Genomic DNA, 22,281 nt, shown 5'->3' on the forward strand with positions numbered 1-22,281 from the left:
TCAATCAAATTAGAAATTGTTTGCATGCAGTACATCTCATCAATCTTTTCTTTTGTTTGTGGATTTGTAATACTTCATGAATCTGCATGAATCTATTGTTCATAAGTCAGTCCGTGTGTAGTAGTCAAGACTATGCGAGGGTGACATCTATTTGGTGTAGTGAAATATGATCAGATGTGCTGTTACTGTTGAACATGTTCAGAGTCAATACAGTTGATCAATGTAAATCTGAGCACTTAAGCGTGATCTTTGTCTTCCAAATTCAGTCTGCTCATTCCTAATACGATACGTCTGTTTTTAGAATCACAACTATCTTGTCCTGGTTCAGTGATGCCAGCTGAATTTGCATAAGTAGGTCTTATTATACTGTTTGGCACAGCTGAAATTTATAGGCATTTGTTAAAAAACTGTTTTTCTAAATAGCTTCTGAGAAAAGCTATTAGGGCTTAATTTTTAGACTCTCAGCATACAACCTTTTAAAAAAAATCACTCTTAACTAGCTTATCAGTTTTTAGTTTATTTCATGATAAATCAACTTATCAGCTTTTCAAAAACCAATATAAACTCAGCCTATTTGACACAGCTTATGGCTTCTAAGAAGTAAAAACTGCTGATAAGTTGTGCCAAATAGGACATATATGTTGAATAGCATGGAGGGGATGATCATGCTGCTAGACATCGAAATGTGTTTAAATAACCTTAAGTTGGGTGTGTATTGTCATAACTTACATAAGCCTAGTGACTTAGCCAGAACATAGCTGAAGCAGGGTAAGCAAATCACTTCTCATCACCATATGACCATTCAGCCTCGTAGAGTTAACTAAACACAACATCAATAGATGCTTCCACCCCAGCTAGCCTCAAATGCAGCCTACCAATCAAGATCTCAGCTCTCCTAATGAATACCCTACTAGACAGGCTTAATTGCTTCCACTCAGCTAAGCCTTATTCCAGTTGTAGCGAAAATAGTTCTATTAGATTATGATTATAATTTTAGTGATTAATAACAATATAGTTAATGTGAGTAACATGTTTGTCAAGAATATATATTAGTAGGTCTTATAGATATAATATATGAAGAAGCCACCGTAGCCAGGACAAAGTTAGACTGAATTAGAGAAGTCCTAAGAAAATTTGCCTCACCGAATGGTTCGATTCTCTAGGTTTTAAACTCAACGGAGCATATTTGACAAAGGGGAGAGAGGCTTGATGACCTCACCGAAAGGTCCAGTGATCAGAGAAGATACACACCAAAGCTTTTTGTCCAAAGAAGGTTGCAACTATTGAAGTTGAAGATCAAAGCACCAAACCATCCGGTGATCAATGTGTTGCACACACCGGACAATGAACAGTGCAATGAGGTAGAACGAAGTTCAACACATCGGATGATCCGGTGATGAAGGTTGTGCACACCAGAACATAATTTCCAGAGAGGGTTGTATTGGTTCGTTTAGCTAAAATCAACTCACCGGATAGTCTGGTGATGAAGTGATGTGCACCGGATGCTAACATTAGAGCAATTTACACCGAGAAGAAGGAAAGGCTCGGATGGCTTAGATAACTCACCGGATAGTCCTGTGATTGAGATGAAGTATACACCAGAGTATCCGATGTTCATAGAGGTGAGGTTTAAACGGCTAGATTGTGAGAGTATACTCACCGGATGATCCGGTGTTAGTACTATTGTTCTTACTGGATCATCTAGTATTAATAACTTTTCTGAGCCGTTAGGTTTACGGCTAGTGCACGGGTTTGAGGCTATAAATACCCCTCCACTCGGTCATTTGAAGTTGTGGCGTACTGCTGGAGTCTTGAGAAATTCATGTACACTTGAGAAGACATCAAGCTATCAAAGTGCTTAATGTGATTATCCAAGGCAATTAAGCACAAGATTAGTGAGTGATTAGTGTTTATAGGCCTAGAGAGAGTGTTGCTAGGTAATTGCTGCCTAAAGAGTGGATCAAAGAGTGATCCAACTTTATACCAAGTGGTACATCAGCACCTTGAAGTCTTGGTGACTCACCGATAAGCTTATTGATCCTCCGACTTGGTGTGGAGCGGCGACAAGGCGATTGTGCAGGGACGCGGAGACCCTTGCCTTGGTGGCTCAAGCTCCGAGGTGATCACGGTGGCAAGAAACCGGAAGAAAGACTAGTGGTGAGACCTTGCCTTGTGGTTTAGTGACTCATCCAGGTGGAGACCTTGTCTTTCTGACTTGGTGGTTCAATAATCGTGACCGGGTGCCGACTGAAAGTATATCTTTTGTGAAGCTCCAATGTGGACTAGGGGTAGCATGCCATCGATACCACGGAAAAAATCCTTATATCGAGTTTGCTCTCTCTACCTTATGTATATTTTCGCATTTATATTCTTGCAATTTACCTTCTTATATAATTTATAAGTGCTTTCATCGGTAGAATAGACACAGTAGATAAATCTAGAGCACATTTAGATAGAAATTGATATAAATTTATCTTGTGATATTTTAGAACCGAAATAATTTTAAGTGTTCTAATTTATCCTCCTTTATGACATCTCTGATCCTACCATTCAACTAAAAAAACCCATGCAGCACAGGGCAGCCCGCCCCGTGGGGTCATGGGTGTATGGTTGTATATCGAATTTTTAAAAAAAATTAAATATATATCATATTATTTAAGAAAAGTTTTTGGATATAAGAAGAGAGAGAGTCAGATTTTGAATTTTGAATTTTTTGATTTAACGGAGGCGATTCCGGTGGCGATCACGCATCCTGCTGGTGCCGATCGCCATCGCCGCGGGTGTTTGCCGTCGTCTTCCTGGATTCGTAGAGTGCGATTTCAGGCTGCGCTTAGTGATGGACAGATCGGGCTATTCATCGCCCGACAAGTAATTTCCCCGTTAACCATCGAGGGTCTGTATGGATGACAGTGCGTCACCATGGGCAGACCTTCGAACTCCCTCATCGGCGGAGATCATTCAAGCGGCACGCTTTGCAGGTTATTCAGATGAGGAGATCCGCCGCGTGGAGGAGAGCATCATCGATGGCAAGGCTACGCCTAAGTTTGCCTCCTGGCTGGTTGATGCTGTCGCCACCCAGCTCGGAGATCGCGATGTGTCCAATCCACTGTTGAAACCGACAGCTCTTGCGCCTTGGAAGGGACTCTGAATCGGGAAAGGCCGGGGCTAGTTGGTGCGCCCATGGCGTGGACCACTCCCTAGGCAGCGGGCTGAACAATTGCCGGTTCTAGGGGAATTCTTGCCGGAAGAATTGACTGCGGATCTGCCAAGTAAACCAAGTATTCCTTTGAATACTCAATCGGTGGCTATTCCCATGCAGGATTCCAAAAAATCCACGGCAAGTGAGCAGGATTCGTGAGGACTAAGAAGGAAAGAAGTTTTTGGTAATTTCTGGAGGCGTCAAGTTTCCTTTTGTGCAGGATCTGCTTCTCTGCACAGGAAGGCATCGCCCTGCGTTTCTCCCCAGCGACCCTGGCCAATTGATGCTCTTTCTTCCTTCGTTCCAATTCCATCATATGCTCACGTGGTGATGACAGGCTCCGATCCTAGTTCCTCCCACGCAGCCGGTGATGCCCAAGTCCGGGGGATGGCCCGTACTCTGACCAGCGGCCAAGGTACTTTCGGTCCAGTGAGGGCATCTGGTGGTCCGTTCAGCAACCAAGCTAACGCCGCGGCCAGGAGGATTGGAAGGCCCGCAGTAGGGCCTTCCATGCCACCCGGTGGTCATGGTCGCTCAGTGCCGGCAACTAACGCCACATCCGTTTTCAAGTCGTTTACCGACACCCAGTCGGCCGGCCCTCTTGCCGGGCTCAGAGGACAAGCCGGTCCAGGCTTCGGACAAGGTGGTCACTTCACTTTCGGCGCAGGGCCTTCTTCTCATCCTACCTTTGGGGGGCGCAATGGACCTCGCTTTGGTGGTCCAGGACATCTCCCAGGACGCTCAAACACCTCGAGGGCACAGGAGGGCGCCAAAAAGGCTTTGTCAGGTACTGAGGTAATCATAGGGCCTCTATCTTCCAATGTAAAGGAAAACAGGCAGCGACAAAAGAAAGTTTATTATTTCTGGTGCAAGACGAAGGGACACTCGATGGAGACATGTGATGCAGTTCTTTACTGTGTCATCTGTGATAAGCATGATGACCATCTATCTGCGAAGTGCCCGATTCTGAAGCTCCCAAAACCTAATGCAATGATGCTCGGCTTTGGTGTGGATAAGATGGGTTTTTTTCAAGTTGATCAATCTGGTCACATGGATTTAGAACCTAATCTTTTGCCAACAGCTTTGATCAAGGTAAAGGTGATCATTTAAATGCAGGAACCATTCAAAATGAGCTTCGACGAAGGATCCGATCCGATTGGAACTGGGAGGCAATTTCACAGGGACTGGATAGCTATCTTGTGGCTTTCCCGAATTCGGAAGAGCTGAGCAAGATGGTTGATGCTGAATTTCATCTTAAAGTTCAAGGGGCTACTTTTTCCATCAGCGAATGGAAGCCATTTGATGAACCGAGCCCGCTGTTCCAGCTGGAATCGGTTTGGGTGCATGTAAAGGGTATTCCATCGGCCTTTAGACACTATATGGCAATATGGGCTATTGCGACGATGTTAGGCTCCCCTATGGAAATTGACATGCAATGTCTAAGGAGCAGTGGCATCGTTCGAGTCCTAATTGATATTATGGATGTCAATTTACTGCCTGCTAAGGCAGATGTGGTCCTTGGCCGGGTTGGTTATGAAATCACCTTTGCTCTTGAGGACCAAGGATTTATCTCTAACGATGGCCCAATGTCTAATCCTGCTGACGTCGATTTTAATGGAGATGAGGATGATTTACTCGATGATGATCAAAATGCACCACAAGACCAAGCAAAAAAGAAAGCAAAAGGTAATGATACCCAGTCTAACAGTAACAATTCAGGTTCAGTGTCTATGCAGGTTGAAGGGTCTCAATTATCATGCCCGCGGTCCTGCCAAGCGTATCCAAATGTCATTGCGGTTACCCCTCTCTGTAAGAGGGATTTGACTAGAAATGACTGCAACCGGAAAATGGTTCGGGATTCACCTCCAGGTACTGTTCCAGAGTACTCTTCTAGCCTCAACTTGGCTGGCCAACCAATGGTGATGGCGAGTGGACAGATTAAGCTGGTCGCTCCGGTGTGTAGGCCCCCCAGTGTGCAGCAAAAGCAACTCAGCGGCAAGTATGTGGGAGGCATCTCAATGAATCTTCAGGGAGTTGCGGTTGAGCAGCCGGTGTGTGAGGCTGCCGCCAAGCCTCCCTCCCAGCAAGTACTGCAACCGATGATTTTTGGGCAGCCCTCTAACCGCCATAGGGTGACGGTTTACCGTCAATAAGCACGCCAGTGGCCACTGCTTCGGCTCTGGAGCTTCAACCGGCAAATGTGGATGAACAAGCTACGCAGAACTTGATGTCAGGGTCTTCATCGTTGGTTGTGTCGCCCATGGCGGATGGAGTCCATCTGGAAGCGCATGAGGGCTCTAATGTTGGACCTACTGGACAGTCATTCACTATGATTCTAGCGCCAGGTGCAATCATGGCTTCCATTCTAGCCGTGCCTTTTGCAGGGCCGCCAGAGAAGATAGATGCTCTGTCCTCGCCATCGGTGCTTTCAACTCCGCGATCTTCGGCTCGGCCGGTTACTGAGATCAAGCATAGTTTGGACGATGCTTCTTGGCCGGCTCTTCATTCACCATTTGGCGCGGCGTGGATCAACAGCAGTAGTGGCCGTGTCCCTTCTCCATACAAGTCTATGACTGGGGTATGTGTGCCTACACAATCTTTGCTGGGCACGGACCACAGCATCTCTCAGTCCGCCAAGGAGGCAACTGGTCCACGCCGAAGCAATCGCTTCAACGTGGTCTCCTCTCCAGACGGTATCTCAACAGCGGATGAAGACTCGACGATCAAAACTATGAGACGGGCCGCTGCTTGTAATCTGGACCCTCCGACGAGGGCTGTGTTGGCGTCACCACACTCTCCTGCTACCACTTTAGGTACACTACAATCTTCTTCCGACTTTTCTATTGCTTTTTTGCCTAAAGATAAATTTACTTCTGTTTTGGGGAAATTAGGTGTTTTTTTGGGTAGCTGTAGTAATGAAATAAATTTTTCTATCAATGCTTTGAAAAAACTAGAAGTAGACAGATTGAAGGTGGTTAAAAATACAAAAGTAACAAATAATTTGCCTTTTAATTGTCCCACAAAAGAGGTTAATATCTTTGACGAAAGTGATGTTGAGGACATCGATCCTGATGGTGATTTACTAGCTCACTTGGTTAAAGACGTGTCGGAAGTCAATTGGGATGAGGCGGAACTTGGCACAAAAATATGTGACCTTATGACTACTGCTAGAAAATCAAAATCATCCTATAAGAAAAAAGGGCGAAAAGCCTCGAACGGCAACAAGAAAATTAATAAAATTGTTTCCCAATGAAAGGCATCTTCTGGAATAGTAGAGGTCTCTCTGACTTGGCTAAATACCTGTATGTAGCAGATGCTATTAAGGAACACAATTTAGATTTTGTGGCCTTATTAGAAACTGGGAAGAGTGATTTGTCAAGAACGAATCAGGCTCGCCTTTCAGGTGGTGCTGATTTTGTATGGCATTGTCTTCCTCCTCGCGGCAGGTCTGGTGGAATTCTCCTTGGGATCAATGCCTCCAATATAGATTTATCTCTGATTGCAGAAGGGGAATTTTTTGTCAAATTCCATCTAAGCAACAGGATAGACAAATTTAAAAGGATCCTTATGATGGTCTACGGACCGGCACAAGACGAGTTCAAATCTAGCTTCTTAGCGGAACTAGTGCGGACCTGCCATCAGAACCACCTTCCAACCCTGATTGGCGGGGATTTCAATATTTTGAGGAATAGTACCGAGAAGAACAAAGATAGATATAACGATTGTTGGCCTTTTCTGTTCAACGCTGTCATTGATAGCTTTGATCTTAAAGAAATTGCTTTAATGGGTCATCAATTTACTTGGGCAAATTCCCTTCCTAATCCAACCTATGAGAAGTTGGATAGAGCTCTTATGACTACGGAATGGGAGTCCAAGTATTCGTTGGTATATGTTCACGCTCTGGATAGAGGTGTTTCGGACCACACACCCCTGTTGTTGGACACTGGAACAGCAGCTTTCCCAGGGAACCGAAAACAGTTCAAACTTGAGCTTAGTTGGTTTACTCGGGATGATTTTCATGACCGTGTGGTGGAAATTTGGAACAAGCCGGTAAAAGGCCGAAACCATACCCAACGATGGAATAACAAGATGAGCGCCTTACGCAGACATCTCCGGGGATGGGCGGCCCACACCAGTGGAACCTACAAACAAGAAAAGTGCAACCTTCAATCCACAATAGATGAATTGGACATCACCGTCGAGGTTCGTGGCCTAACCGAGGTTGAGAGAGAGCAGTTGGCTCAATCAAAAGATCAGCTGGCCAGACTTCTTCGTGATGAAGAACTCAAGTTGTATCAACGTGCAAAGGTGACGGATGTCTTACTTGGTGATAATAACACAAAGTACTTCCAGTTGGTTGCCAGTGAAAACATAGGAAGAAAAAGATCTTTTGTCTAGATCAAGAGGAAGGTAAAATCGAAGGGGAAGCCGCCCTTAAGACTTATATCACTAATTACTATAAGACTTTGTTTGGGCCGCCTGAGGACAATTCTTTCTCTCTTGATGAATTCAGGAAAGAAGATATCTCTCAGGTCTCGGATGCGAAGAATGTTTTCCTTACGGCACCTTTTTCTGAGAACGAAGTTCGAGATGCCGTGTTTGAAATGGAACACAATAAAGCATCCGGCCCAGATGGGTTCCCGGCAAAATTTTACCAAGAGTTCTGGGATGTTATCAAGTTTGACTTGATGAATTTATTCCAAGACTTGTATTTGGGCGATCTTCCATTATTTAGCCTCAATTTCGAAGTGATAACTCTGCTGCCGAAAACCAAAGAGGCAAACCAGATCCAACAATATAGACCTATTTGTTTGTTGAATGTCAGCTTTAAAATTTTCACAAAGGTGGCCACAAATCGGATTAATTCCGTTGCGGACCACGTGGTTGGTCCAACTCAAACTGCTTCCATGCGAGGATGAAATATCCTAGAGGGTGTCGTTATCTTACATGAAACAATTCATGAATTACACAGAAAGAAATTAAGTGAGGTTATCTTTAAAGTAGAGTTTGAGAAAAACTATGACAAGGTAAAATGGCCCTTCCTACTACAAACTCTTCGAATGAAAGGTTTCTCATCCAAGTGGATCTCTTGGATTGAGACTTTCGTTTCGGGAGGCAGTGTGGCAATTAAAGTGAATGATGACGTTGGCACTTTTTTTCAAACTAAAAAAGGACTCCGATAGGGGGACCCCCTTTCCCTGGTGCTGTTCAATATTGTAGCTGACATGCTAGCTATCCTTATCAAAAGGGCAAAAGCTGATGGATACATAAGTGGAGTGGTACCTCATCTTTTGGATGATGGTATATCCATTCTACAATATGCTGATGACATGATACTCTTTATGGATCATGACCTTGAGAAAGCTCGCAATATGAAGCTGCTTCTTTGTGCTTTTGAGCAACTCTCGGGTCTTAAGATTAATTTTCATAAGAGTGAACTGTTTTGCTTTGGCGACGCCCAAGCAATGACCGAGCAGTATACTGAGCTTTTCGGATGCGGAACTGGTGAATTCCCTTTGTGGTATCTGGGTATTCCTATTCACTATAGGAAACTGAGAAACGTGGATTGGAAAGGGGTTGAGGAGCGTTTGGAAAAGAAACTTAGTAGTTGGAAAGGTAAACATCTTTCATCTGGTGGCCGACTGACATTGATAAATTCAGTGCTCACCAGTCTGCCCATGTACATGATGTCCTTCTTTGCTGTTCCAAGGGGGGTCCTTAAAAAACTCGATTATCTTCGATCCAGGTTCTATTGGCAAAATGACGAGAAAAAGAAAAAATATCGTCTTGCTAAATGGAACATCACGTGCTTACCCAGAGATCAAGGGGGTCTAGGGATTCAGGATCTTGATTCAAAAAATATAGCGTTGCTTAGCAAATGGATCTTCAAGTTGCTCACGACTAATGGAATGTGGCAACACCTGATTCGCAATAAGTACTTGGGCTCAAAGCCACTTTCGCAGGTACAGTGGAAAGCTGGGGACTCTCATTTTTGGGCTAGCCTTATGAAGGTGAAGCGTGATTTCCTTCGCCTCGAATCCTTCAAAATCAAAGATGGTACCCAGATCAGGTTTTGGGAAGACCAATGGTTGGGAAACTCAACTTTGCGAGAATAGTATCCATGCCTATACAACATAGTTAGGAGCAAACAGGACACTATAGCAGAAGTTTTCCGAACCTTCCCTCCGAATGTTTCTTTTAGAATGGATCTTACTGGGCCAAAATTAATGACGTGGAACGCTTTACTTCCTCAAATCGCTAATATTGTGCTCACTCATGAGCAAGATGAATTCCACTAGAATTTAACCCAGAACTGACAGTTCACGGTGAAGTCTCATTATCTTGCCTTAGTTCATTGTGATGTTCCCAACGTTAACAAACGTCTTTGAAAATTGAAGGTGCCACTCAAAGTCAAGATTTTTCTTTGGTACTTACGCCAAGGTGTAGTACTAACTAAAGATAATCTGGCTAAGCAAAATTGGCAAGGTAGTACGAATTGTTGTTTCTGTCACAAAGAGGAGACAATTAAACATCTATTCTTTGAATGCTGTCTTGTCCGGACTGTGTGGTCTATCATACAAATGACTTCAGGACTTTTCAGATCTCATAGTGTATCTCATATGTTCGGTACTTGGCTATGGGGTATTAGGAAGAACTTGAAACCACAAGTCCTACTAGGGGCGGCTGCTACTTGTTGGTCGTTATGGCTATGCAGGAATGATATGGGTTTTGATAAGAGTAATATTTCTTTACCTTTGCAGGTTATTTTCCTATGTACCCACTGGCTTCGTACCTGGGTCATCTTACAGAGGTCGGATTCTCGGGGTATGGTTACACAGGCGTGTCAGCACTTGGAGCAGGTGATCAGGGAGTTTTTTATCCAGGAAAATGGGTGGCGGTCTACCTTTGTTTAAAGCTTTTATGTTGTTTTTTATTTTCTTGTTTGGCTGTGTGCATCCTTGTTATGAAGAGGCTGGAAGTTTCTCAGCTCTATTGTATCACTTTGATGTAATTGATTGAGATCAATAAAAACTTCTATTTTCAAAAATATTATTTAATCCAGTGGTCAAGCCTAACGCGGACGACCAAACTCCCATGCCCAACGCAGACGACCCAACAGCCAAGAGGCAAGAACCAACATCCAATACTCAGTAGCTCCTGCCTCGGCCCAACGCACGCACGCGGGATAGAGGGCAAAGGCAACAGGACCAATTCCAAGCATGGCAGCGACACAAGATCGCTAGTGCGCCGCCAGCGAGGCATGATAGCTCAGGCTCAACTGAGATCACGGCGGGGTGGGGCGCCGACGGGGTGCGGCGGCATGAGCGTGGAGATTCGGGTCTGTATTTTTGCCTCAGTTTGATTAAGCTGTGAATTTTGATTTGGGTTTTGGCTGGGCTAGTAGTTACCTGGATTTTGTCAAAGTGTGTCCTTTTGGACTTTGGGGTAGTGGTTTCCTACTGTATTGATTCATATGATGCTTCTGAATTTACAATTTTACTTGCAGTGTTGTGCTTGTTGAGCAGTGGTGCACTAGATAGGAATCTGATCGATTATAATGTTTCGTGTCCATTTTTTAATTTTCAAACTAATCGAATATGTAAGTTTTTAGCCTACTGCTTATTTTGCTTGGATTAATTTGCACATGACTCCCGAGAGAGCAACTCGCGGAAGAGGGTGTTGAGGAACTGTTGCTACCGAGCGTAGTCCAACGGTTTCCCGAGAGCGATTGCAAAAGAAGACACAAGCGTAGGGGAAAAGCTGTCTATTCTTTATTCATCTGTTTTCTGTGTGTTACAATGAGAGGTCTCCCCCCATATATAAAGAACCAAAAACCCCTAAGAGTTGGACTCAAATCCTACTAGGATTCGAGACGGGCCCACTTCAATACGTAACATGTTAGGTTTCCTAACACTCCCCTTTGGGCACTTCTCGCAGAATGCATATGTCTCATCAAAACTCCCCAAAAACCCAGTGGGAAAAATTAGGAGAAAGAGTACATAGCTCGCGACATGGTCACACGAATTGCCTCATTAAAAACCTTTTCATGAGAAACTTCAGGAAAACTCATATAAGGGAAAAAGAGTACAATTCACCCAAATGCTTCAAGTAATCTTCATGATTAACCTTGGGTACTTAATCTTCTTGACTAAGATTTAATTCTTCTTATTGGTATTATGTGAAATATCTCCCCCTGAACTATGCAACTCTCTAAGCCTCATCATCCCAATGCCACAAACACATCTTTCAAAACTAGATGCACGGAGAGACTTAGTGAACAAATCTGCAAGATTCTCACACGACTTGGTATGCATTACCTTTATTTCATTTATTTTATGCAATTCATGAGCATAAAAGAACTTGGGGTTGATATGCTTCGTTAAGTTGCTTTTCACATATCCCGTTTGCACTTGTGCGACACATGCAGCATTATCTTTATAGATAATGGTAGTGGTGTTAGTAGTGTTCAAGCTACATGACTGTTGGACGTGATTGATCACTCTTCTAAGCCATGCGCATTCTCGTGCGGCTTCATATAGAGCTATTATTTCTGAGTGGTTCATCGAAGTAGATACAAGACTTTGCTTCGACGATTTTCAGGATATTGCAGTTCCACCACATAAGAAAACATAGCCAGTCTGTGATTTTGCTGTATGCGGGTCTGACAAGTACCCAGCATCCGCGTATCCAACAAGACTTAGATCCTGATTCTTTCTGTAGAACAGACCTAGATCTTTGCTACCTTGCAAGTAGCGCAGAATATCCTTCAAGCCCTTCCAGTGCCTTTTAGTGGGCTCTGCACTATACCATGCAAGTAGGTTTACCGCAAATGCTATATCTGGCTTAGTGCAATTAGCCAGATACATCAGTGCACCTATTGCACTTAAGTATGGGAATTCCGGTCCCAATATTTTCTCCCCCTCTTCTCTAGATCTATAGGGATCTTGATCTGCTTGTAATGATCTTCCGACCATGGGGGTTTTAGCAGGAAATGATTTTTCAAAACTAAACCGCTCTAACACTTTCTGAGTGTAGTTTGACTGATGTACAAAGATTCCATCTTCCATATGCTCTAGCTGCAGGCCCAAGTAGAATTTGGTTTTACCCAAATCTTTCATTTCGAATTCAGACTTCAGGTATGAACTTGCTTCTTCAATATCTTCTTCTGTACCGATGATATTCAGATCATCTACATATACAGATATTATACAAAATCCATTCTGGGACCTTCTTATGAATACACAGGGACAATCTGTGCTATTTGTGTAGCCTCGTTTTTCAAGAAATTTACTTAAACGATTGTACCACATCCTACCTGACTGTTTCAACCCATACAGTGACTTCTTCAACTGTACACTATAAAGTTGTTTATTTCCTCTATCCTGATTTGGCAGTGGTATTCCTTCAGGTACCTTCATATAAATGTCCGAATCTAGGCTCCCATAAAGATATGCGGTCACAACATCCATCAACTTCATTTTCAATTCTAGGTTGACTGCCATTGAGATTAAATATCTAAAGGTAATGCCACCCATCACCAGGGAATAGGTTTCTTCGTAATCAACGCCTGGTCGTTGAGTGAAACCTTGTGCCACTAGTCGTGCTTTGTACCTCACAATTTCATTCCTTTCATTCCTCTTACGAACAAAAATCCACTTGTATCCCACTGGTTTGATGTGGGGAGGTGTGCGGCATACTAGCCGAAAGACCTCTCTTTTGTTCAGGGACAACAGTTCAGCTGTTATTACCTTCTGCCAGTCTTTCCAATCTGACCTCATTCTACATTCAGCGAGCGATACAGGCTCAGGGTCATGATCTATGACTGTGGTAATTTTATTTGCGAAGTATGTGTCGACTATCGTGGTTGCTCTATTCCAGGATTCCCCTGAATTCACATAGTTTATTGCTACTTCATCATGGGCTGCACTTTCAGGTGCTTCTTCATCTTGCTCTTCATGATTTGGGGCAAGGGCCTTTAGTTTACCAGTGTCAATTTCAGCGCGCGCATTTTTGCTGGTTTCTTCCTGCGTGAGAAGATTCAAATCTGGTATGCCTACTTTCTGAGGTTCCATACCATCGCCAGGTCTCAACTGGCTCCCCTTCTTTTTCCTTTGGGGCACTTTTGTGATCGGCCGTGGTAAGCTCTCATTTTCCACTTTCGCCGGACGTCTCCGGCTATTTGGGATTTGAGTAACCGGATTTCTTGTCCTTTTATTATTTTTCGGAGCTCCTAGGACAAGATGAGGGGTACCTTCTTTTGGTACTTCCACCCTCTCCGGTGCATTACGTGCAGGCACATGCGACTTAGTCACGCTCTTCAAATCACAAAAATGATCAGGCAGATTGTTTGCTAATTTCTGTAAGTCGATGATTTTCTGTACTTCATCATTTGCTTCACTAGTGCGAGGATCATGTGCCGCAATTCCTTCAGCCTGCTATATAATTTCCCGGTATTTCTCATCTAAGGGTTTATTTCCTCCCCCTAAAGACGAAGAATTATTTTCATCAAAAATGCAGTCAGTGAAGCGGGCCGTATGCAGATTTCCAGTTGCTGGTTCTAAATATCGGATTATGGATGCAGTCTCATAACTGACATAGATTCCAACTTTCCGCAAAGGCCCCATAGCAGTCCGCTGTGGCGGCAGTATCGGCACATAAACCATACATCCGAATTTGCATAAATGGGAAATCTCTAGGATCACCCCTTGCACTAGTTGCATAGGTGAATGGATGTTGTAGGAGGAGGGTCTGTAATTAATGAGGGTTGCTGCATGCAAGACTGCGTGTCCCCAACATGTAGCAGGCAAATTACAGTGCTGCAACAACGGTCTAGCAATGAACTTTATTCTCTTGATCAGTGCTTCGGCTAGTCCATTCTGGGTGTGGACATGCGGTACAGAATGTTCAACTTTAATCCCCATGCCAGTTCAATAATCATCGAACGCTTTCGAAGTAAATTCTCCAGCGTTGTCCATTCTAATGGACTTCACTCGATGATCCGGAAAATTATTCCTGATTTGTATGATCTGCGAGATCAACTTTGCAAAGGTGTGGTTACGGGTAGATAATAAACATACATGTGACCACTTCGAGGATGCGTCTATTAACACCATAAAGTACCGAAACGGGCCAGAAAGCGGCTGAATAGGACCACAGATATCCCCCTGGATTCTATCCAGGAATGTAGGGATTTCATCCTGTACCTTTAAGACATATGGTCTCACTATCAATTTCCCGGTAGCACATGCAGGGCATACAAAATCTTCATGATTCGGGAAATTCTTCACATTTATGCCATGACCTTGTGAGTTAGTAATTATGTTCCTCATCATTCTAAGACCAATGTGACCTAATCTATCATACCATAGAGACAATAATTCCGCACTACGGAATACAGTCTTTAAGGTAGTGAACACTTCAGGTGCCCTAATACGAGTGTAGTACAAGCCACTGCTCATGGAGGGAAGTTTTTCTAATATTCTTTGTTTACTATCACGCTTAGTGATGTATAGGTACTCCCTATCATCTTCTTCACTAGTTTCTACATGGAAATCATTAGCGCGAATGTCTTTAAAACTTAAGAGAATCCTTGTAGATTCAGGGTACAGCAATGCTTCTTCAATGTGCAAAGTAGTTCCCATAGGTAGTGTGACTACGGCTCTTCCAAATCCAACTATGCATTTATCACTACCAGTGATAGTCATCATTTTTCCAGAGCTATTTCTGATAGAATGGAAATACTTCTTTTCTCTTAAGACTGTATTTGTGGTTCTACTATCCACAATACACACTTCCTCCATGCGGGCGCCACACATATTCTATAAATAAAGCATTCAATCATTCACATGCAAGAAGGTAGCACAAAGACTAAATACTTTATATATACTATCGAAAAATTATTTGCAACTAAGATCCGCTCTTCTAGAGCTTACATTTATTCAATCCTCCTAAATTCAGCAACTAACTAAATAAATGGCTAATTACTCTAATTCTAGATAGAGTCTGCAAAACATCTGGCCACTTCATCTTTAATGGCTTTATTTTTTTGCTTCATTCATTTCGGCATCTACTATGGCAGTGGAAGAGGGCGAAATGGAGGCCTCTGCATTATCCGTTGGAAGGTCTTCCACTACCAGTGCTGAAGTGTTATCAACTTCCATGAGATATGCTTTCTCTTCAGAGACTGGTGTTTTGTCCACTTCCATCCCCACTGTTATGGTGAGGTGTGCTTCTGATTGATCCTTCTTCTTCTTCCGGTATACTTCCACAACATGCTTAGGTGCTTTGCAAATGCGGGACCAATGGCCCTAAACACCGCACTTAAAGCATGTCTGGTTTTGCTCACCATAAGGCTTGACTTCTCTCTTTGTCTTGCCGTTATTATCACTAGGCTTGACTTTGCCTGTCACTACTTTCTTTCCTCCCTTCTCCCGCTTCTTATTGCGGATCTTACGTGCTTTGAAAGAGAGTTGATTGACTTCTAGTCCACTGCTCCTTCCTTGCGGCTGGGATAAGAAGTTCTTGTTTATGACTTCGTCATGAACTTCATTGAGTTGCAACACATCAATCAATTCTGAATACTTCCTGTAATTTGATTAACGGTGATTGCGTGTGGATTCTGCCGCATTCGGGTGGAAAGTGGAGAGAGTCTTCTCAAGTTTCTCCTCTTCTGTAATCTCTTTCCCACAGAGACACAGTAGTGTGCATATACGGTGCAGCGCGGAGTTGTAGTCTCTGACATGCTTAAAGTCACAGAAACGGAGTTGGACCCATTCTTGCTCTGCTAGAGGCTTGATGGTGTACTTAAGGCGCTCAAAACGCTCCTTCAGTGCGTCCCATAGTGCCTTAGCGTTGGTCACTACCATGTACTCATCCTTCAGAGTGGGAGAGAGATGATGGCGGAGAAAATGAAGTGCTTGATCATTCTCATCCTCCGTGGGAACTGTTGCACTGCTTGTTCCCAGACCAATTGCAGCGCGCAGCCTCTTCGCTCCAAGTACGATTTGGACATCCGATGCCCAAGTAAGATAGTTGCGGCCATCAGCACTCAGCTCAGCGAACTCCGTGTTTGTGATGCCAGCCATCTATATTTTTTTAATAATGCAAACATTACTAATAGTAAAGTTGCATCATGTTGCTAAATTGAATTGCTGCAATTTTTGATATTTTCTATGCTATTATGTGAATTTTACTGAATTTAAATGCATAACAGGCAACTTGAACAGTAAAACAATAATTAACAGTATAGACAACATAATAAAGGAATTAAGTACTGCATAAAAACTAAAATAAGTACTAAATTCGGATTCTAGGGGATTTTCTATGCAAAAACATGGTTTTTAGGCAATTTTCAGAACTACCCAAAAAAACCAAAACAATGCGCTTTAAATACTAAAAAATCTGAGGGTTTAAATGCAAAATCTCCCTTTTTTTCCTTTTCTTATCCCGTCGGTTACTGTAGCTTGGGCCGGGCCTTTATTTCTTTCGGTTCGGCCCAGTCCAGTCCGTCTGAAGCCGCATATAAGTCGAGCGGCTAGGGTTTCCAACCCTAGCCGCCGCATTCATGTCCAGGCCGCCGCATTCATGTCCAGGCCGCCACCCTCGGTCTTGCCGACGGGCAAATGAACGGCGGTGGCGCTCGGCGGCTTGCATCCGGAGGCGGCGCGCGAGCTCGGCGGCGACCCAATGGCAAGGCAGCGGTGCGCGGCGAGGCGCGACGGGGAGGCTGGCGGGGCCGGACGCTCGGCGACGCCTTGCGGGGCGCGACGGGTAGGCCGGCCCGACCGGATGAGCGGCGGCGGTGGCGGGGAAGTCGGTACCTTGCGACGGCGCTCGTGCGAACGCAGGAGCGGTGGCACGCGGTTCAGGCCGCATGCGGGCAGCGCAGAGCACGACGCGCGGGGAGGCGAGTGCATGACAGCGCCGACGTGGCTGATGCGGGGTGGCGCCGGTGGCCCACGGAGGCCTGCCGTGGTCGGTGCGGCGCACCGACAGGGCTACAACGGCGTGCCAGCCCGGTGACGCCGCTTCGAGCAGTGCGCAGATCCGGTGGCGGCCTAGCGGCGCTAGTTCGGGCGGCGCGGCGGCTTCGGGCGCACGGCAAGCGGTGGTTGCAGTCGGCCGGCGCGGCGGCGGTGGTGCCGCTTTGGGCGTCGTCGTTTTCCCCTTTTTTTTCGATGCGTGGCAGTGGCCTTCGAGCCACCGCGGTTTCTTGCAGGGGGAAAACCACCGGTTTGCAAGTCAGCGGCGTGGTAGTCGGCGGCTACGGGCCCCACCTATTCACGTAATGTTACTGTTCACACCGGGATGCTGTACAGATCCAACTCGCTTTGTTGCTGTTCATCGTGCTAGTTACAGATCATAATTCGATTCTACACAGCGACGATTCATATGGTACTCGCTACTGTTCATGCGAATTTACTATTGTTCATGCGATTCAGATCTATTTTGACGCAAGTAAACAGCAGCAACGAGTATACGTACCGAGTAGATCGTACTTTTCAATCCTTGCGAATGATTCGTGCTGCGTAGGGTATATAGGCTAGGCCAAAGACCTGCCCGCTTGACGACGATGTCAATGCAGTGCAGATCGGTCGTAGGCAGATTCGTTTCGCTAGCTTGATCTCCGGTACAGCTTCGTGTTGACAACGTGTTGAGGAACTGTTGCTACCGAGCGTAGTCCAACGGTTCCCCGAGAGCGATTGCAAAAGAAGACACAAGCGTAGGAAAAAAGCTGTCTATTCTTTATTCATCTGTTTTCTGTGTGTTACAATGAGGGGTCTCCCCCCATATATAAAGAATCAAAAACCCCTAAGAGTTGGACTCCAATCCTACTAGGATTCGAGACGGGCCCACTTCAATACGTAACCTGTTAGGTTTCCTAACAGAGGGAAGACTGCTAGAGCCTAGCGGGGAGCTGGCTAATCACAGCGCGCGCTTGAGAAGTGGCAGCCCGCTACTGACAGCAAAACCCCAAGGCGCGGAGGCTAGCGTTTGGGACGGGCGGGCGCGTGGCGAGCAAGCCGCGGGGGCGAGGCCCATGTGCGCGTGGGACCTGCGGCGTTGTTGGGCTGGGCTGCGGGTGTTGCTCGGCTTCTTTTCCGAAGTTTGGCTAAAACGTTTCGAGAAAAAAAGTTTGAAGAAAATTTTTGGACCAAAAGTTTTGAGGAAATATTTTAGAGCAAAAGTTTGGATGTAAAGTTTTGGAATAAAAGATTTGAGGAAAAGTTTTGGAGGAAAAGGTTTGAGAAAAAGTTTTGGGGCAAAAGTTTTAAGAAAAAGTTTTGGATTAAAAGTTTTGAGAAAAATGCTTTGAGCAAAAATTCATCTCAAAAGTTTTGAGAAAAAACTATCGAAAAAAAGTTTTAAGAAAAATTTATTAAGAAAAAATTACCGAGAAAAATTTCTGAGAAATGTTTCGACAAAAAGTTAAAAAAGTTACCAAGAAAAAGTTTTAAAAAAATAACCAAGAAATTTTTCAGCACAAACTTTCTCAACAAAAAATTTCAGCACAAACATTCTCAACAAAATTTTCACCCCAAAAACTTAAAACCGGCCCAAACCAATGCGGCCTAGCCGGCTCACACGCTCGCGGATCCATAGGCTGTCAGACAGGTCGTCCGCACATGGGCTCGGTCGCTCGCTCATGCTCGGACAGCCCATCCGTGAGGCGCTCGGACAGCCTTGCTCGGGAGCGAGCGACCGAGCGCTCACGCGCGTAACAGGATTTTCAGCCTAGATGTATATTTACTAGTCCATTCTGCGATGTCAAAATGTATTATTTCAACACAATTTAAGAATATGTCCATAGCCCATAGGAACGGGCGCATCATGACATCGTAATTTGTCTGGCCCGAACGAATTAGTTGGTACTAAAAACGTTAGAAACAGAAAACTCCAATAAAAGGGATGCTACTCTAAAAGCTTCGATGTTATTGTGTAGTACATGTTCTTTCCTTTCTGTGCGGCTGGAAGAAAAGGAATTCTAAAAGTATAAACAGATCTTTCCCACTGCACCATAGAATCAGAGCTGCATGGTATTCAATTTCTGTAGGATAACTTAAGCTGCTCCATTTAACTATTGTGGCAAGTGGGTTCCAAATTACCAGAAATCTGCTACAAGATTTTCATTTTGTGGTCAAATAGCATATATGTCAAAGATTAGTAAACTGTCGATCTTACGAATACGTGATGAAAATAGGGGTACTCCCATTTGCCTAATCAAGCACACGAAGACAGAGATTTATATAAATTTAAGCCTTTCGAAGGATAATAACATTACATCATGTATTTTTGTATTGATCTTTAAGACAGAGTAAAGGGGGCATGGCTAAAACTAGTTGAATGCTCCTTGCGAGTTTCCCAGTGAGTTATCGATGTAGATTGTGATCGTAGATGCAAATGGCTTGTGTGGCTTCCAAATCACTTGTCTTCATAGGTTCCTCCGGCTCTATAAATATATGGGGGTTACCGTATAACCTCTAAATTTCTTTCCGAGTAGAATTCTTTCGTACTTAAACTTAGAAATAGACTTCTTTCTTTAAGGAATATTCTAGAAGTTGCGAGTAGTTTCTATACGTCTAGGGACTCGTTTTCCAGATACAGTTGTATGCTCTGAAAATCTAAAAAACCTTAAAAGATTCGTATATATATATAGGATAATCATATATGATAGTTTTATATGCTAATTATCAATATATATAGAACATACACTAGATTCTCTAGGCAAAGACTGAAAATTAGTCGTTCATGGTGGGTGGTCAGCATCAAGGAACTGATCCATTTCCCAGCCAACTTCCTTTTTTTGTATTATATAGATATTTATTTTTGTCAGGCCTCAAAACACTTATATTCTTGATAATAGATTTTGCCATTGTGAAATTCTTATGGTTATCGAATAAATTTTTTTAGATATATACACTCATCATTCAAATGTTACCTGCTGATGCAGCATGTGATTTGTTTCGGGCAGGAACAGAGCCCCATATGCAAACTCTGCTGCGTTGTGCAGATTGGCACGTGCAGAGTCAAGGTTGAAAGAGATGTTCTGAATCTAATGGGCGCTCTGGTGTGTACTGACTATGATTTCTCCCGCCAAGGTGTCCTAATTAGGGAAGCTAAATTTATGTTCCTTTGTAGTTTTCTTGGGTTTAATGTAGCCTTGGTATAATGGAATCCTTGGTTAGCTGAAGGAAAAAAGAACATGCACAAGACACTGGGAGTTGGCTGGAACGAGAAACTCCACGTATTTTGTCTAAAACGAGCCTTTGTACGTGTACCATCCTTGACATGTACTAAGAGCAGGGGTGGATTCACGTTAAAGGGTGAGGATGCATAGTACATCAGATAATTTTCATTGTTCGGTGTCTATCATAAGGCCATCTCCAAGAGAGATCTCAAATCTCCCTTTTCCCGTGCTACAGTGTTTTGCGGTTTACTGTAGCACGGGAAATTCATGTCAGTCCATCTATCTAGTGCTACAGTGATGCTACAGTAGAAACAATAAGGGATGTCGTAATAGTGATAGGGGACGCTGTAATAGTGTTTTGATGATGAAAATTTAGAGTAGCTACTGAAAATAGTCTCAGTATTAAGCTCAAAAAACATACTTTAATCTAATAAGGAAGATATCCAAACCTCTAAATTAATAACTTGGATACCTAGTTATTTTTATTGTAACTCCGTCACTGACTAAGAGGTACCGCTAACTAGAGGTATCTCCAGGGAAATAATTTAGCGGTGTCTCTTGGTGAAAACAACCGAAACGGTATTATATATATCCTACAATATTTATGACAACAGCCTAAACACAAAATTTGCCGAGTTCAAAACTGAACATGAAGTTGCACCACGTAGGGCAGGAGGTGCACTAACACGCATATTACATTACACTGACAGATACATAATTAGTGATATAATACAACAAATTAAGCTCTGTGCAGAGCTCCAACTCCAGTGAAGGAACATACACCGTGCGCACGAGACTGGAAATTACATGTGAAGAAAAAACGAACGCAACGCGGCGTCGCGTTACATTGCTACCAGGTACGTACTTTCTATAGCGATGCCATTCTGTCGCTCCGATCAACGCGCGCAGGTACGCTGGTTGGCCGCGCCGGCGGCCGCCACGCTACTTAGGGGCGGCGACTGGAGCGAATCCAGGGTTGTCCGGGAACACCTCTCCAGTGGCTCCGGCGGCCTGACCGGGGGCCGCTATCTTGGACTCGTCAAGGCCTGAAGCCGACGGCTTGATCTTGGCCTTTCCACCCTTGGCGCGGCGCCCGGGTGCCGGGACGGGGTCGCCGAACCCGGGTGGCAGGATGGGCTTGCTGACCTCCATGATGGAGACGGAGTAGGGGCGCGCGGCGACGACCTTGACGAGCTTGGCGATGCACGGGGCGCCGGGGGCGCCGAGGTACATCTGCCCGTCGTCGGCCCTGCTGTAGTTGACGAAACCGAGGCGCTTGTCGGTGGTGGAGAGTAGCGTGGGGAGCAGGGCGGTGCGGGTCCTCATCTCGTCCAGCTTGATGGGGTCGAAGTAGTTGAGGAGGACGTGGTTGGCGACCGCCGACCGCAACTTGTCGGCGGCCAGCGACGCCAGGGGCTTGGCGGCCTTGTCGGTGACGACCAGCAGCGAAGCCGACCTGAGCTGGCCCGCCTCCTCAGCGACCTTGGTCTGCGCCAGGAGCTTCGAGAAGGTGCCGTACTTGGGCTTGTCGGCCAGCATCTGCAGCGCGTCGAAGGCGGCCAGCGCCGCCGGCGACGCCGCGGCGAGGAGGAGGAGGAGGGGGAGCAGGATCTTGGAAGCCATCGTGGTGTGCAGGGGTGGCTGACGTACGAGGTGCATGGCTGAGCTGGGTTATAAAGGCAGTGACGGTTGCTATCTTTGGGCAAAGGGTCGTCTCCTCCAAACATTCTCCTGTGTAGGCGCGCCATGAATGCCGTCGCTGCTGCTCTGCATGCTCTGGCCACCCGCGGTTTGCGGTGGGCCTGTGCACTATTTTGATGGGGGGGGGGGGGGGGGGCTGTACTTTTGGCTGCATGTGTCGTCTCGCTCCTCGTTTAAGCAAGGCACTTAACCT

General features: G+C 44.9%; 1 protein-coding gene across 1 annotated transcript; it reads right to left on the reverse strand.

Moving 5' to 3' along the window:
- Positions 1-21,329: 21,329 nt before the first annotated feature.
- On the reverse strand, positions 21,330-22,010 carry LOC133923089 (fasciclin-like arabinogalactan protein 3). Its single transcript, XM_062368542.1, has one exon. The coding sequence runs from the start codon at positions 22,008-22,010 to the stop codon at positions 21,330-21,332; it is 681 nt and encodes a 226-aa protein (XP_062224526.1).
- Positions 22,011-22,281: the final 271 nt, after the last annotated feature.

This window comes from Phragmites australis, chromosome 6 (genome assembly GCF_958298935.1).
Source record: "Phragmites australis chromosome 6, lpPhrAust1.1, whole genome shotgun sequence".
Taxonomy (NCBI): domain Eukaryota; kingdom Viridiplantae; phylum Streptophyta; class Magnoliopsida; order Poales; family Poaceae; genus Phragmites; species Phragmites australis.